We start from the raw sequence: 17,478 nt of genomic DNA, 5'->3' as shown, positions 1-17,478 counted from the left end.
CAGAAGCATCTCTGGCCTCCACCCACCAGATGTGATAGTAGTGCAGGCCCCCTGCCCCCAACCACGACAGCCAAGGCTCTCCAGATGTTGCCAAATGTCTTGTGCATTGAGAAACACTGCTCCGAGCTGTGGAAATCTCTTAGATCTGAGCGCTTTCATAGGGAAGACCTTGGCTGTGCTGCTAATTGCAATAAACCACTTTACCTCTCTGAGTTAAAATCCAGTGTAAATAGGCGCCCACAGACTGTGCATTGGGTGAATAGCAAGTCACTCTAAGAAGCACCGAGATGCTGCAGGATCAGCAAACGCCAAGCACTAGATCAGAATAAAGACACAGACTCCCCCAGTGCCTCAGAAAGGGCATCGCGCATGAGGCTCAGCCAGGCGCTAGGAGACTCCAGCAGCCATGGAAGAGGCCTGGGTGGACCCACACATCTAGAGAGGCTCTCTACGCCCTGTACTGCCTCCTTCAGTTCCCGTCCTCAGCAGAACACAAGAGGAAAAGAAAGTCACACGGGGGTTCCTCCGCTTAGTTGAGGCCAGGAGGAGGTGAGGAAGTGGGTGACAGATGAGAAGAAGGGGTTGGAAGGCCTTTGTGTGCCTGGTTAAAACCCAGAGCACCACAGCCATGACCAGGCCCTGGGGACGCCTCTGTCCAAAGCAAGAGAGCTCAGCTGAGAACAGACCCTCCCGGGCTCCTCCATCAGGTCAGAGGCCGATGGGGATGAGAGCAAACTGGGTGTAGTTAAGTTCTAGAAAGAAAGGAGCAAATTGTAACCTACACTAGTTTTTTTTTTTTTAATTTATTTTTGAGGTGCAGAGAAACAAAGAGAGAGAGAGAGAGAGAGAGAGAGAGAGAGAGCACGAGAGCTCCTCTATTCATTGATTTACTCCCCAAATGCCTATAACAGCTGGTGCTGGGCCAGGTCAAAGCTGGGAGTCAGGAACCCAATCCGGGTCTCTGACATGAGGGGCAGGGTCCTAATTGGCTCCCTCCCAGGGTGTGTATTAATGGGAAGCTGGAATTGGGCAAGGGGAGCTGGGACTTGAACCCAGGGACTTCAATATGGGATTCAGGCGACCTAAGCAGCATCCCGACTGCTACACCGTACGTCCTCCCCTGCTTCTGTTAAAGCCCCTTCGTAGTACCACCTGCATTCCTGCTTGGTAAAAGGCATAGAAACAAATGTTCCCGTCTCTGGTAAACTGAATCATAAGCTATAAACTAGAGCCTCGTTTGTGAATCGGGATTTGCAAATCCGAATCTTAGGCAAAGAATTTAAAAGGAGAAATAACTTTAGAAAGCCCACGTATACAAAACCTATGAGAAAAGCATCAGTTTTTGTTCCATCCCCCTAAGACAGCTGGGGTGGGGGTGGGGGACTTGCAGTCTAGTGGTTAGGACGCCTGTGTTCCATGTTGGGGCGCCTGGGTTCAAGTCCTGGCCCTGGCTCCTGACTCCAGCTTCCTTTCTGCGATTGCAGACCCTGGGAGGCAACAGTGATGGCTCTGGGTCCTGCCCTGACTGTGCAGGCATTTGGGAGACAAACCAGCAGATGGGAGCTTAGCTAGTTCTCTCTCTCTCTCTCTCTCATCACATTTATAAAAAAATGCTCATCCTCAGCCTGTTCTGGCTCTCTCGCTGCTTTCTCTTCCCTGGAGGCCTCTCGCCATCCGGTGCCTTCCTCACTCATTTCCTCAGCTCTGAGAACTCTCTCCGTCCTCTCCTGACAGCCAGAGCCCAGGCTGCAGCAGCTAGAAAGGGAACAACGTCCATGGTCTGGAGGTCCCTGGCCTTAGATCAAGGGTTAACCGCTGGGACGAGAGGGTGTTAACTTAGCCGCCAACACACAGCAGCTTGAAACGGAACAGCCGACTTGCATAGCCATGGCCGTGACCCAGAGGGAGGCACTGAATGCTGGAGTTGGAAGGGACCCTGCCCTCCCTGCTGCCTGCGCAGGTCAGAGGCATTTCGGTGCCTGAGGGAGAAGTGAGGGCTGGGGCACGAGCAGGGCTGAGACTCAAACCCAGGTCTCCATCTCCAAATGGTGCTTCCCATTAGACTCACATCACAAAGAAGCATCGAGGCTGAGACCAGGCCGACATGAACGGGGCAGAACACAGTGATTCAGCCCCTGAGCTCCCTGCATTAACTTAGATTTGGAGAGCAAAGTCAAGTTGAAGAGCAAATACCTATGTGATGTGAAGTCAAAAGAGAAGCTGGGGTGGGTAAAGGATTAGAACTCGTAGGAGTGACCTATCCGCCCAGGTCTGCAGTAACCAATGGCACAGACCAATGACCTTCACCTCCAATGCCAGGACGTTGAGACTCGCTGAGGGTTATGACTGGAACAGAACTCAAGATCATTGGCTCAGCCACCTCATTTGACAGATCCGTAGGTGGAGCTTAGTCAATTCCACAAGTAGGAGGGTGGCTGTCCTGGGCTGCGGGAGGGAGGAGTTACTATTTAATGGATGTGGAGGCTCAGCCGGCAAAGATGAGAAAGTTCTAGATATGGAAAGTGGCAATGGGTGCACTACTACCACCACCGACTGCACACTTACGGATGGCCGATGGGGCGGGTGTCTGGTGGAGGGCCTGGGTTCCAGCCCAGCTCTGCCCCCAGTTCCAGCCTCCTGCTAATGTGCACAGTGGGTGGCAACAGGTGATGGCTCAAGTACTTGGGTCCCTGCCACCCATGTGGGAGACCCAGATTGAATTCTGGGCTCCTGGATTTGGCCTGGCCCAGCCCCAGCTGTTGTGAACATTTGGGGAGTGAACCAGTGGATGGCAGATCTCTCTCTTTCAAGATAAATAAATAACATGGAGAGATGGCTGAAATGGTGTTATGTATATTTTATAATAATTAAAAAAAAAAAAAAGCTGAGCTTAGACCCTAAAGCCAAGATTGCAAAGACTAGGTGCCTCCCACAGCCCCTGAGCTCCCCCAGGGGCACTCCTGCCTCCTGTGCCTGCCCCCAAAACTCTCTCCTGGGCTCTGCCTGGGGCTGCTCCGGCTCCTTGGAGGCAGGCCTGCCCAATGCCCTTTAGCTTATCTAGGGGAGCGGTTTTCCTTTGTGTCATTCAGGGAAAAAGGGGTGTAAGAGCCAGAACTACGCCCTGTGAGCCATTTCCCAAAATAGCCAGCCTTGCAGAGCTGGGGACTGGAGGAGAGCGGGGGATGGGAGAAGGAGAGGTTGGCTAGGATGCCGCTCTGCACCCAGAAGCCCCCGCATTGTCCATGCCCCATTCCACCGGGCCCTTTATTTTACTGGGGGCCACTCCCTGACCCCTCCAGTATCTCCGGATTTTTTCTGCCAACCAAGACTGAACAACTGCTCCAAGATTTCTGGAGAGCAAGAAAAACCCAACTCCTTCTCGTCTTAGTGTGGCACCATCAGAAATAGCCCAGAACATTCCAGAGAACGGTCCTCTACGCGTGGTTCCCCAGGCGCCCAGCACCAGCAGCAGGAGGGCGGTTGTTGGGAATGCAAATTCTCAGCTCATCCGGGACTGAGTCACAAATGCAGAGGAATGCAGGGATGGTGCCAAGCGCTCTGCGTTTTTACAAACCTTGGGAACCACGGTTCTAGAGTCTACCCCGTCGCCCTCACTTCACAGAGGTCACGGGAGGTTCTGTGAGTTGCCTAGGGTCAGCCAGGTCACATCAGGCTGTTACTCCTAACTTCTCAAGTAGGCACAGCTGGATTCTCCAATTAAGCCGGTGCTAACTCGGAAGCCAAACGAGGAAAGATGCTCCATGGAGAAGCACGCAGTCACGTGGCTTGGCAACATGGAGCCAAGCACGGCAGCCGGAAACCGTGGGTCTGATCCCCACTGCTCCACTGGCTGCGGGTCACGGACAAGTGACTTGAGGTCTGGGCCCAGGTCCCCATCTCCAGGGCAGGGATAATCATAGAGGTCCATCAGCCCCCGGATAATCTTGTAGACGAAGAGCAGGGAGAGCTCACTCAATGCCAGCTCTAGTGATGGCAGAGGAGGAGTGGCCTGGCCCAAACTAAAGAGAATTTAGGCTCTGGGAGTGTGGGCAGCGCTCCAGAGGACGCTTAAACAACGGGAGGCTGGGGGTGAGTGTGGGAGAGGGCGCGGGGGCTCCTCCCAGAATCCTCCGCTTCCCCCAGGCAGAGAGAGAGCCGCCCCTTCTGACTTTGGGAGAAGGGTTCTGGAAAGGGGATCGTTTACTGGGCGGTTACCATGAAGGAAGTCCCAGGAAATGAAGGAGGGAAATCCTTCACACAGGTGCCTGCTGTTTAGCAGATCAGCAACAGAGGAAAGAAAAGGAATCCATCACAGCCCACAGTCCCTTGAGCAGCTGTTGAGGAGAAATATTCAGAAACAAGAGCTCCTTGGCTCCAGGGACGGGGCCTCCCAGGCAAGGCCAGTGCTCTGGCATCAGGCGGCTTCGGGTTCCAAGAGCAGCAGCTCATGAAGACCCAGGGCTCTCTGCCTTCAGCACTGCCCCCTGCCCCGCCCCCCGCAGGTTAGAGACCAGACCGCAGCGGCAGCAGGGCCCTCACTGGCCTCTGCTGGCCCTGGCGGTGTAAGGGGAACACTGCTGGGGTCTGGCCGGCGAGCCTGGAGCAGGCTCTGCTCCCACGCCAGGCGAGGCACTGAAGCCCTGTGTTTTTAAACGGAGGTGAATTGAAGGCTCACTACGCGGTAGGGAAAATGATTCCCCCGTGATCCTGTCTCACCCCTGTTTCTCCTTTAATCCCATACCCATTTAACAGAGAAACTGGGTGGAGCCCCTTAGCTGTTCAGTGGCAGCCCAGGACAGGGGCTGGGACGCCTCCCAGCAAAGCCAGGGCCCCTCGCCACACGAGCGGGCACTTCAATGCCCATGGTCCTGAAACCAGGAATAATAAAAGAGCTCCCTCCCTTTGCTAAACGGCGAGCTTCCCTCAGCTGCCTAACACACAAACAGCCCAGAATAGGCATTTGCTTGCTTGTTGCCTAGTATCCTGGTATATTATAGCAAAATAGTTGTCTTTGCTGAAAATGCAGCCGAGCTTTTTTTTTTTTTTTTTTTTTTTAGGCTTAGGGACTTAGGGTTCGTTGTAACGTGAGATGACCCACCTGGGATGCCGCGTCCTGAGCCGTCTCTGAACATGTGATGTGTAAAAGCATGACTGGCAATGCACGTGTTTGGAGGACTTTCCCCACCCCCTCTCCGTTATAGATTGAGTCCCATCGCTAAGCTCTGCCCTGTTGCGCCCCATTCTCCCTAACTCCACCAGTTCCCTAAGCCCTTCCGAATGCAAAGGGGGATCTGGGTTTTGTGGGAATTCCCTCACCCCGTCCCCATCTCCTTAGAAGCCTGCACAGAGGACGCAGCATCTGGTTTGTTCAGCTGGGGATAGCGCAGGTGAGGCAGCTGAGCCTGTTGCTTAGCAACACTCCAGCCAGGGAGCCGGCAGGTCCCAGCCGCCCAGGGCCGAGTCACCTAGAACCAGTCTGGGCCCGAGAACCGTCTCGAACAGCTAACTCTGCCCTAAAAAGCAGACACGGGAAGCCAGAACGTGCCATTTTGGCACAAGGGTTATTTTGAGCTGGAGGCAAATGAAAGTCAACAGATGCTGAAAGGAGTCTTCCCAGAGTTTGCTCATCTGACTAACAGCAGAAGCTTCTGAGACATGAGGATTGCATACATCCCTGCTCCTGGGGAAGTTTTACGGTCACAAAGACAGAAAATGGGTGCTCAACTGGGTCTGCACAAAGCAACTTCACTCCACTAGTTTTCCCCACATATGCACCTGGGACGCCTGGAACCCCTCTCCCTTTGTTTCCTCGCTTCTCTACACACTTATTGGTCTTTGTTAAGAAGCTATAGAAACCACAAGTTCTAACTACCACTTTGAGTTTCTGCTGCATGACGTGTGCTGCAGCTCTTAATAAACCTCTTCTCGTGTAAATCTGTCCTGGCTGCTTAACCTGCGGGGTGCCAGACAGAGAACGTCACCATCCATAAAAGGTGGCCTGGAAGCCGCAGGTGGAGGCCTCCTGTGGCTCCACACTCCCGGGGTTCCCTCCTGAAACCAAGGGCAGTGCAGCTCAGTGACCAGCAGTGTGCAATTCAGCTCCTAGGGGCTTGCTTGCTGTGTCACCTTGGGCATGGGCCTTAACCTCTCTGTGCCCCCCCGGACACGAGATTTGTTGTGAGGGTTGAAAGCAATGATGCACATACAGTAAGCCCTAAAACAAGGGGAGTGAATGACCAATCTCACCAGGAAAGCACAAGAGGCACTTTTGCCAATGACTTAATGGGACCAACCTTGAACCCTGCCACACCTTTAACTTTCCTCTACACTAGACAAAGAGACAATGCTTATTTATCTTCAGATTTGCATTTCACCAGCTCTGGGTATATTGAGAATGCAAAATGGGGTACTTGAGCCAGAAATTCCCCCAGGAAATGGTTTCCAAAAGCCATTCAGTGCCAAGTTCCACCAGGGGCTGAGTTTCTGCTCTACCCACAGATATGCCAATCTTTGAAAGAGAAGAACTGGAGAGAAGTGATCACTATTTCACATGGAAAGCAGCCTCCAAGAGTAGAATGGTTCCTCTGAATCAGTGCTGTTCAAGTTCAGACTCTGGAGAATCGATTCGGGACCGCACTTGGAGCGGCCGCCAACACAGGTGTTTCCCAGCCCACCTAAATGATTCCATTTCAAAGAATCCACTTCAACAGAGGTCTGTGGTGCAAAACAAGATATTCACGGAGCGACCATTTCTCCCAGAATGTTTCTGTCTCTACAGTTGTTTGCTGAGAATTTAAAAGTTGTTCTTACAAACTGAATTTCACCAGACCTGAACAGAGTTAAGTAGAGAACCCAGCTCCGGGTAGTGTACTCAGCCTTGGGGAAGCTGTCAACAAGGAAGGTGCGAATGATGGAGCTGAAGTGGGAGAAACCGAAGGAAACAGAAGCAGATGTGCAAACCCTCCCCAGCCCTAAAGTTGGTCAGCTCCAGGAATGCTGAGCCCCTGGACATCTTTTGAACCGAGCACTTGACTTCCAGACCAAGGCCCAGGTGGGAAGCAGGGGAGGCCCACTGGCTGGCACGTGGGGGTAGGCAGGGTAGGACCGGCTGCTCCTCTCGGGGTCTATAAATGCAGCATGGGTTCCAGGACCCTTGTGGAAACCAAGGTGACCAAGCACTTGCATGTCACTTAGGCACATCTTTCCAGAGACTTGATGCCATCTTCCTGTCACTAGGAGACCTAATGCAATGCAAATAGTTGCTGTCCTGCAAGTGCTTTTGAACATGTTTCTTCCATGGTGGCCTCTGGGGACTGGACCCTGCGGAAATGGGGGCTGACTGTAGGAAATGTAGCGTGCCTGCCTTTCAAGGGTGGTGGGCGGGTCAATAACTCTGACACAGAGATAACGCCCCTCTTCCTGCCTGCTCCCAAGGCCCCATCCAGGGTTCTAGGGGTACACCCCAGGACTTGTGGATCAGGGGACCCTTACTCACCAGGGTCGGCTTTCCGGATCTCACTGTACACCGTCTCTGTGCCCTTGGTCCCTGGAGCTGGAAAAGGGACCAGGCACAGGTCAGTAGCAGCCCCTGGGCCCTAGGGTAGCCCATGGTGGCAGCAGGGGATGGCTGAGGCTCCCCCAGGGCAGGCTCTGTCCTACCCCACCAGTGCCCGTGTCCAGAAGCAGCAGAGACCTTGCCATTCTGACTTCCTGGAAGTCCGTATTAGACCCGGCATCGGCAGTGACTCTCGGGCCCACCAGGACTAAGAACCACTCGCAGGTGTTCAGCACAACGCCGGGCCTCCTGTGGGGCGGGCCCTGGTTGTGGTGTCTTATAAGAGCTCCCCCGGGGGTTCTGACACACTGCTTCACAGGAAAGGGGGCACCGGGCGGGGTGGGGTGCTTCAGTGCCGAGCGGCACTGCTCTCCTCCGTGCACAGCCGGGTCTGCACCCTGGACCCCCTACTCCCGTGCTCCAGGGACCCTCCCCACACCCAGCCTTCCTACCCTGCACACACTCCTCTGTGCTGGCACCAGCCTTTGTCATTGCCCCATTGCTCCGAGACCCAGGGCAAGCCTCTCTCTGCACGCATCGTCACACACCTTCACCCTCTCTGGGCCCTGTGCAGGCGCCTGGGCCCTCTGTGCCTCCACTGCACCTCCCCTACAGCACAGTGGCATGATTTGCTCCCCACAGTGGGGCCCCCGAGCTCCTCCAGGGCAGTGGCTGACATCTCGGGCCCCTCCCACTCCCGAGCTGTGTGCAGAGCTACCTGGGGCACCTGTCACGGTTGGAAGCAGCAGGGAATGGTGGCAATTCTGGTGTCAGGGCCTACCCCAGGAGAAAGCAGGCACATTCGAGCAGACTGGGCCCTTGCACAGGGCACCAGGGCAGAGTTGCATCAGTGGGGAGGCTGAGATCCCAGTGTCCTTGCTGTTGGAGCACCAACCACTCCAGAGGGGTGGCAAAGATACACACACAACTCTCTACCCTCCAGGTTTGGGGACTTGGAAAGAAGGCCTAGGGCCCCCATAACTCCCCAAGGGACTCTCTGCTCAACACTGGGCTGCCAGGCTACTCACTGCTGTGGGCCCTGCCCCACGGAAGAGGAAAAGCCGAGGGCCTGGGGCCTGCCTGTGGGGACCTCCAGGCTGGGGGCCAGGCAGGTATGCAAACAGCAGCAACACCATGGTGAACACTTCAGGGTGCCATGTGTCAGGTGCATGGGAGTCTCTGCCGGCCCATCCTCCTCCAACCAGGCCCCACAGTGGGAGCTGGGGGCAGGGTAGGGGGAGAATGGAAGGTGAGGGCTGGGTGGTCAGTGTAGGGGCCTGGATGCCTCATGAGCTCCCCCACCCCCAGCACATGAGAGGTGGCCTCTCCGGTCACCTTGGGGACATCCTGTGCCCTCTGGACCCCAGGAGCCACTCTTGACGCCCTTTCAGTTCCTCACTCACAGCAGCTGGGGTAGCGTGGGGTGGGGGGTGGGGATGTTGCTCTGCTGCCCCCTGATCTGCCTAGTTCTGTGATTGGGCGGGGTGGGGGGCAGCTCACCTCTGGCCCCCTCCTCCAGCTGCCCTCCCCCCAGCCCCCAGCAGCTGCCTGCTAATGACTAAACCAGGCCCATAGGCTGTTTGTCTCCGTGTCAGCTGAGCTTCCGGGTGGGGTTTTATTTTGGCTTCTGTTTTTCTCTTGCTAGCAAAGAGGTGGCTTCAACGTCATGGGGTTTTTCCCAGCAATTGCCTCAAAAGCAAACATGCAGCAAACCGGAGTTCCTTCCCGCCCCCTCCCTCCACCCCCAGGGGCCTCTTGGTCAGCTGCCAGCCAGGATGGAGCCGGACGTTGTCCCCCGCCCGTCCTCCATAGTTGGAGGAGGGGAGGCCTGGAGGACAGGGAACTGGGCTGTTTGAAACCTGAAACAAGGTCAAGTTTGCTCATCACTGGCCTCCATCCCACAGAGCCTCTCCCCCCGCAAGTCGACACCCCTTTCCTCACCTGTGGGAAGGCAATGGGCAGGCATCAGAGGCTGGGACCTGACCCCCCCTCCCCCCGACTTTGTTCTCTGGCTGCCAAGGAGGGGGCTGGCTCCAGAAAGCTGAACTTGAACCTTCTAGAAGCTTTCCATTGCCACCCATGTGACCTCTGAGTGAGCTGGGAAAAGGTGACCACATGGCTGTCGCGACCCTGCAGCAGCACCATTTGGTAAGAGGAGCTCAGGCCACGGCCCCTGCTGCACCCCAACCTGGTGGCCTGCACATCACCTGTTCCCTTCAACCCCTCAGCACCTTCCAGCAAGAAGGAGAAACGCAGACGCTCCCAACATGGGCCTGTCCCAAAGGATCAGCAGATGGTCGCTTTCCCAAGGCAAAACCCCGCTTCCTTCTCCAGCTCCAGCTTCCTTAAACCCAGAGCCTTCAGGTGCCGCACACAGCCTCCTGGCTCCCCGGATCCGGCCCAGGCAGCCACTGAGCAAGGCAGGGCCTGGCCTGTGTGGGAAGACGAGAGGCCGGGCTGCAGCCCAGGGCAGTCAGTGTGCGCCGCGCCGCTCAGGGAGCTTGGAGGGCCTCGAAGGCAGAGGACGGCAGAGAGGAATTCCGCTCACATCCAGAACCTTTGGGCAGCCCCACCCCCAGTTGCCCTTCTCTTCCTTCTGAACTTGTAAGCTGGCTCCTGTGGGTGCTGGAGGGAGTGTGCCAAGCTGAGACTGGACCAGGGGAGCCTCCAGCCGTGCCGTGCATCACAGCCCACCCAGACTCTCTGATGAGGGCCACACTCCTGTGCTGTCTCAGACATAACCCACCTGAACCAGCTCTCCCGAGCCGCAACCCCACTCATCACAACCATCCACACAGTCAGCTGCTCAGTCAAGAAGCGTGTGGGGCTTCTGTCCCCCATCCCAGCAGCCCCTCAGCCAGTGCTGTGCTCTGTCCTCAGAGTGCAGCCAGAATCCAGACCCGTGGCCGGAAATTGGCACCCCGCCTTGCCCGGCAGGGGCGCCCTGCTCAGCCACTCTGCTCGCACTCCTGTCTCCCTTTGATCCCCTTTCCATGCCAGGCAGGAAAGAGGGAAGCCGGAGCCCGTCACTCCCCTGCCTAATGGCTTCCAAAGACTCCCGACCCAATTAGAACAGAAGGAAAATCTCCCAGGCCCTGGGTGCCCCCCCCACTCCACCCCCTGCCCCCGTCTCCTCTCTGTCTCACTCACTCTGCGGACACAAAAGCCTCCTTTCAGATCTCAGATGCGCCAAGCTCCCAGCTGCCTCATACCAACTTTTGCATTTTCTGGGTCTCCCCGACAACCCCCTTGATGACCTTCTTTGCGCCCCTCAGGCCTCAGCTTAAGTGGAAGCGAGAGAAGGTGGTGCCTTTTAGACCTTCTGACTGCACCTGCTCTTTCTGAACACCGACTAGAACCTCTCCCTGGTTTTTTTTTTTTTTTTTTTTTTGAGAGAGACAGAAAAGAAAGGTCTTCCTTCCATTGGTTCACCCCCCCAAATGGCCGCCATGGCTGGTGCACTGCAGCCAGCGCACTGTGCCGATCCAAAGCCAGGAGCCAGGTGCTTCCTCCTGGTCTCCCATGTGAGTGCAGGGCCCAAGCACCTGGGCCATCCTCCACTGCACTCCCGGGCCACAGCAGAGAGCTGGACAGGAAGAGGAGCAACCGGCACAGAATCCGGCGCCTCAACCAGGTTTAGAACCTGGGGTGTCGGCGCCTCAGGCGGAGCATTAGCCTAGTGAGCTGCGGCGCAGGCCCTCCCTGCTGGTTTTTTTGGCCTCCTTCTGTTCTGTTCCTGGCTCCCTCCCAGGCGTGGCCTCCACGCAGCAGGGACCAGCTGCACCTTGGCTGCTCACACAGTAGCTGCGCTGTCAAGGCCTCCGTGGCTGTTTGTTATCTCGAGTGAAACACGGGGGACAAGAACGCCAGGTCTGCCATGCCTCTCGTCCCTCCCACATGCAGTGAAGACCGGAAGTGGGATATCCCGTGTGGCTGTGCAGGCTCGCCCTACAGGTCATGGGGAGCACACAGCACCCTGCCGGGGAAGGTCTGTGCATGTACTTGCCGGCATGGTACCCAGGACCGAGCTACACAAGAGAAGACGGAAGGAATCCAAAACTTCCCAGATGGTGGGGCAAGAGGTGACCTCAGGATGCCGTCATCACATGGCTTTGGCTCATGATGGGCAGGTGCGGCCTGGAAAACTGCCCAGGACCGCGTGGCTGAGGACGTGTCCCTGCGTTAGCCTCAGCAGAAGGGGACAGATGGCAAGTCCTTAGGAGCTTCCCAGCAGGGCTGGAGAGCCGTGGATGGCTGTTTCCTGTGAGCGTGCAGGAGCCTCCGTGGGAGCAAGGGTGGGGGAGGGTAGACACACACGTTTTTCCGCAGGAGCCCAAAGCAACTGAGATGGATGCCCCCGCACAGAACTGGAGGGAGGGGTCTGCAGGCCGGGCTACCCGTGAAAGAACCACACACATGAACATGAACCTGTGGCATAGGAGTGGCATCACTGTTTGCACCGGAAGGGTTTCCTTCCAAAAGCCATTGCCCAGGTGTCCCTTTCAGTGGCAAAAGCCCTCAACATTTTAAAGCATGCATCTGGGTGACATCTGGGCAGCCCCCAAGCAAGGTTTGTAGGAACAAGGGGGTGAGGGCAAGCAGGTGTACGTTTGGAAGAAAGGCTAAACACTCAGGAGGGGGGCTGCCTGGAACACGTTGCTCAGCACCCCCTAATTGCCGGGTACTCAGCCACGCTCACCGATAACTGACCATTGCTAACATGGCTCAGCTCCTGCCCTGGGGTGTCTGCCCACCCCCGCCCCAGTGCCTATACCTAAGTCGAGGGCTGCACTCACTCCAGGGAGGGCCTTACCTCGGTGTGGCTCCACCGAGGACACTTCCACTTCTGTGTACTCCACGTCCAAGTTCAGGGGCTCTGCTCAGAGGAACCACAGCATCCGTGTTTAGACACAATCTCCTTCGGGGGCCCCAGGCCACCCAGACGTTTTCCTTCCAATTTCTAAAGAAGCTGCCTTTGGGGAAGTGGCCAGTCCCAGGCCCTAACTCTGACCCAGGGAAAACCAGAGGCTGGGGAAGGCCAGGGGTCACCCCAGTTTCTACAGTGGAACCAGGTCCGTGGACACAGAAGACAGTCCAGGGTCAGCCACAGCAGGTAACTCCATTGAGTCTCACTCAAAATGCTGGACACCTCGCGTGCTTTCTAAGCCAACCCGAGGATGTCGGAAAGACTGCCAGGAAGTGGGGCATGGGGGTTGCATCCTGACGGTGCCCAGAGAGCAAGAGCACACACATGCGCTTGGGGGACTTGGGCAGAATCTTGGAAGTGTCTGTCTCATCTTGGGATAACGTGATTGCTTTGTTCTGAATGCCGAAGGAGCAGGGGTTCTGACCGGCTGCTAAAACAACCCATCCTGCCCGGGGGGGGGGGGGGGAGGCTTTACAGAGAGCTGCCGCTCACAGCCCTGGCGGGAGGCGATGGTGAGAAACGGTGCAGCGCCGGCCCTCTGAGCTCCGGGTAGGAGCAAACGCTTCCTTGCAAGTCTCCACCTCCACCACCCAGGACGCGCGCCTACTCAGCAGCCTCCGGAGCCAGAATCTGCTTCTTGGGTGTCACTCGGTTCTTTCCTCCTTGGATCTAGGTTGCTTCCCCATGCACGACCCCAGACCTCATCTTTGGAGAAAGCAACCCACCCCCATCTCACATAGCACTTGGTTACGGGATCACTAACAGGGTAGGGAATAACCCATTGGCCAAGGTTTTCATTTTCTTTCTCCGGGGATCTTTTTTAATGTAAAGTTTCTAATTCAGACAATCATTGTTGGATATTTACCTTTATTTTCGTTTACTGGCTTCATGGCATGGTTTGCAACATCATCCTTGTAACCTGGTAGCAGGAGAACAATGCATTAGGCTGAGTGGCAGCGGAAATCCTAGTCTTCTATACATTGTAAAGAATTCATGGCTTTCCCAGGGGCTTCCTGCCGCGCGTCCGGCCTCGCCCTTTTCTCTGCCTGACCTCCCCCACGGTGGCTGGCGTGTGCTCTTGGGAAGAGCCTGTGCCAGGCGGCTCTGCCGATCCCTGCCTGGCTGAAGGTGACATTAGGAACCAGGAAGGAGCAGATGCATGAACTGGCCCAGGAAGGCCTCACACATCAGTGCGATCATGAGGGAATCACTCGGCCTTGTGCCAGCGCACTCAGCGACTGTGGACGCGATTCTGAGTCCCCGGGACCGCCCCTGCCCTTCCTGACGATAGCTGCCATGGAAGGAAGGGGCGTGGGCTTTGAAAGGCCTGCATCCACATCAGGGTGCCTGCTTGCAATCCCAGCTCTGCTCCCCATCCCAGCTTCCTGCTGCTGCTGACTGCGAGGCGGTGGTGATGGCTCAAGCAACTGGGTCCCTGCCAACCACATGGGAGACCTGGATTGAGATCCTGGTTCCTGGATTTGACCCAACCTAGCCCTGGCTGTTGCAGCATTTAGGGAATGCATCAATGGATAGAAGATCTCTGTGTGTCTGTCTCAGATAAACAGAACTAAAATATTAAAGAAAGAAAAATAGCCCGAATCTGGGCTGGGACTGGTGTTTTTGTGTGATGTAGTGAGGCCACCTCTGAGAGGCTAGTCATGTGGCCTTGGTCCTACATCTGGTGGGGTCAGGAACTCCTGGACTGGCCGCCCACCCTGCTGAGCACAACCCCACCTGTGGTGAGCCTCGTAACCAGGTATTTCTTCACTGGAGAGCTCATCTGATGCCTGTGCTAAGTGCAATCTTTAACTGGTTGCCCTTGGTGGTGAATCGAAGTAGCTCTCCCTTATCCATGGCGGGTGTCTCAAGATACTCAGTGCTGCCTGACAACACAGCTGGCACCAAACCCTTTTCCACCTTAACTGAGTGCTTGTCCCACACTTGCAGTCTGAGGTGTGACAGCAAATCCAGAGTTCCTTTTGCTTCACCATGGCGTCGCAGGTAGAAGGCTCACCCTCACTTAGCAACCTCAGCACGCGACTGCTTTTTCTCTCTCTAAGTTGGAAGCTTTCCGCGTTGCCCTCAGAGGGAGCGCTTTACGGCATCTCTGTGGCACGTCTGATCGCGACGCTTCCACTCTGGGGCTGGTGTTCAGTAAAGGAAAGGCTGTTGAACACGAGTCTTGCAGTGTCTGTGACGGTCAACCCCATGACCCAGAGAGCTAATAGGTGACTAATGGGCACGTAGAGTGGACAGTGAGATATGCTGGATGAAGAATGATGTGTTTTCTGGAACTTTCCACTCAATACTTTAGGACTCTAGTTGACCATGGGTATCTGAAACCACAGAATATGAAACTGCAAATACGGAGGAACCCGTCTTATGCTCGTGGGAAGCCCAGCCGTGAAGATATTTTGCCAGGGGCTGGTGTGGTGGTACAGTAGGTTCAGCTGCCAGCATCCCTTATCAGAGCACGGGTTCAAGTCCCGGCTGCTCTGCTTCAGCTGCAGCTATCCGCCAGTGCACTGGGAAGGCAGCAGAAGACGGCCCAAGTGGGACACCCAGACGGAGTTTCAGACAACTGGCTCAGACTTGGCTGCTGCAGCCATTCGGGGAATGAACCTCAGATGGAAGATCTCTCTCATTGTCTCTCTCTGTGTCACTTTGCCTTTCAAATAAATAAATCTCTTTTAAACTAAGATGTTTTGCCAATGCTTTAATCTGATGTCTGATCTCCTTCTACAAATGGAAATGGATTACACTTGAGCAATAGTTAAAAGCTTTGAAGGAATGAAGACCCCACAGTCATTCTCCATGCTTCATCCTACAGGCGGCTTAGAAGGTGGGAAATTAGAATACATTTCTCTGCCTTTCCTGCCAAGTGTTTGTTGTATTAGCTCCCCATCCAATGACTGACAAGATCAAGTAGACCTCCTTGAAGCTGGGGCTTCCCTCCCAACTTTATCCCCACCCCTACAGCTTCTGCCTCTAAAGCAAAGGCAGTGTGTGGCAAGTTGGAAAACACCCTTAGCTAGGAAGGAAACCACGGTGTTACCATAATGACTGTTGGCTTCAATGTTGGGATCTGACACGGTCTCGCTGTTGGAGTTCAGAAGTGGTGCTGCTGGCCTTAAGATGAAGGTTAGAAAGGAAAACAGATGTCATAGATACGTAAAATACATAGATTTGGATCTAACCCCAAACCGACAAAATACCCAAGTGAAGACCAAGGGTAAATTAGGAAGAGTTTTCCACAGTGAGAGACACTTTACTATCTCACTTGGAAAACTAACATCTTTATTTATTCTTTTTACAAATACCCGGAATCCTTCCCCAGGCCCCGCCCCACCCCAAACCCTCAAACTGTTACTGCTTCCCACAAGAACAGAGCAACCATCTCCATACTTTTGAATTTTAGATTTTTATCAATAAGAGAGTGTAACCATTTCATATAGGCCAACTCTATGGTGCCAAGTAAGCACATTTTTAAATTTCCATCTGCTATCCTTATAATTTCCTAAGGAAAAAAGGCATCTCACAAGTAATAGTGTTGGAAGAGCATGATCTGAGAACAAAGGCATTCCTTCCCATGAAGTCAGGGATCTTCCACTGGGACACATACACACACTCACACACTCTCACACTCTCACACACACTCACACTAACACTACTCCCACACACTCTCACATGCATTCACACTCACACAAACACACTCACACACACTCTCACACGCATTCACATTCACACACACTCACACACTCACACTACTCCCACACACTCACATGCATTCACACTCACACACTCACATGCATTCACACTCACACACATTCACACTACTCCCCCACACACTCACTCACATGCATTCACACTCAAACACAGTCTCACACTCACACGCATTCACACCTACACACACTCACTACTCTCACACACTCTCACACTCACACACATTCATACCCACACACACTACTCTCACACACTCTCACACTCACACGCATTCACACCCACACACACTCACCACTCTCACACACTCTCACACTCACACCCAAGGCCCTTATTTTCCCGAGTTTGTCAGGAACTGCTGAAAGTTTCCTGATGGCCGAGACCTCCCTATCAAGCTGTCCACGCCCACACGAAGCAGCCACCACCACCCCCACAAGGACACTAACCTGGACATCTCCACTGGCGCCTGCTTGGCTTTGAAAAGAAGAGAGAAACCAGAGTGAGAACGAGGAAGCACACCCCTGGCAGGTGTTTCAATCGCATGCTGCTTGTTGGAGATGGAATGCTCACAAGGGCGAAAACACAGCCAAATAGATTCTCTCTTGGCCAGGGGCTGGGGGGTGGATAAGAAAAGGAGAGAAGGAAGAGAGGCGGGAAAGGAAGGAAGGAAGAAGGAGGGAGGCCCCCTGGTCCTAGATCAAGGCGTTTCACATCATTTCCCCCAAATTATGCCATTTTGACTCTTCTAGCCAGGCATGGTGTCTGTCACTTGAATGCAACAGAGATGAAGCCCAGGAACCAGATTAGCCAGGATCAGTGGGCGGCTGTCTCTTTAATTCGAGACAATCCCACAAATGAAGGCTAAGCCAATTGCTGTGTTTTCGCTTCCACACTGGCCTGAGACTGACCCCAGGGTTGGCCTTGGGTAGGAGTTTGTTTTTGGAGCCCTTTTCCCGCTAGAGACAAAAACCCAGGGCTCCTCATCCTCCTGCCCTGCCCGGTCCCCGGCAGTGGCAGCAGCGGCAGAGGCTCCAAAGGACACCTCTTACCACGTGAAACTACATGAAAAGTTCTGCAGAACTTGGTGCTGTGGCCCCTCTTCCTGGAGTCTGGGCGAGCTGACTGATTCCTGAGCGGCCCTGCCTTCCCATCCGTGCCTCCCCAACCCCAAGAGTAGGGCAGACATGAACTGGGAGCCATGTGTATGCCCAGGGCACTCACACCCTACTCCGCCAATTACAGGAGCAGGCGTGGCCGAACCCACAGAAATAAC

At 54.9% G+C, this 17,478-nt stretch overlaps 1 protein-coding gene across 2 annotated transcripts in view; it reads right to left on the bottom strand.

Moving 5' to 3' along the window:
• The window catches only part of PECAM1 (platelet and endothelial cell adhesion molecule 1), a 52,708-nt gene that overhangs the window by 8,948 nt on the left and 26,282 nt on the right, over nucleotides 1-17,478 (bottom strand). The window contains exons 10-14 of one of the 2 annotated variants that reach the window (XM_008271715.4): nucleotides 16,652-16,679; nucleotides 15,541-15,614; nucleotides 13,348-13,401; nucleotides 12,369-12,431; nucleotides 7,496-7,552 (exon numbers count right to left, since the gene is read on the bottom strand). In XM_008271715.4, the coding sequence (XP_008269937.3) occupies nucleotides 7,496-7,552; nucleotides 12,369-12,431; nucleotides 13,348-13,401; nucleotides 15,541-15,614; nucleotides 16,652-16,679 (276 nt within the window). The remainder of the gene's footprint in view (nucleotides 1-7,495; nucleotides 7,553-12,368; nucleotides 12,432-13,347; nucleotides 13,402-15,540; nucleotides 15,615-16,651; nucleotides 16,680-17,478) is intronic. The other variant, XM_008271716.4, reaches the window with a different exon arrangement.

Source organism: Oryctolagus cuniculus, chromosome 17 (assembly GCF_964237555.1).
Source record: "Oryctolagus cuniculus chromosome 17, mOryCun1.1, whole genome shotgun sequence".
Taxonomy (NCBI): domain Eukaryota; kingdom Metazoa; phylum Chordata; class Mammalia; order Lagomorpha; family Leporidae; genus Oryctolagus; species Oryctolagus cuniculus.
This window is presented reverse-complemented; position numbering and strand designations above follow the sequence as displayed.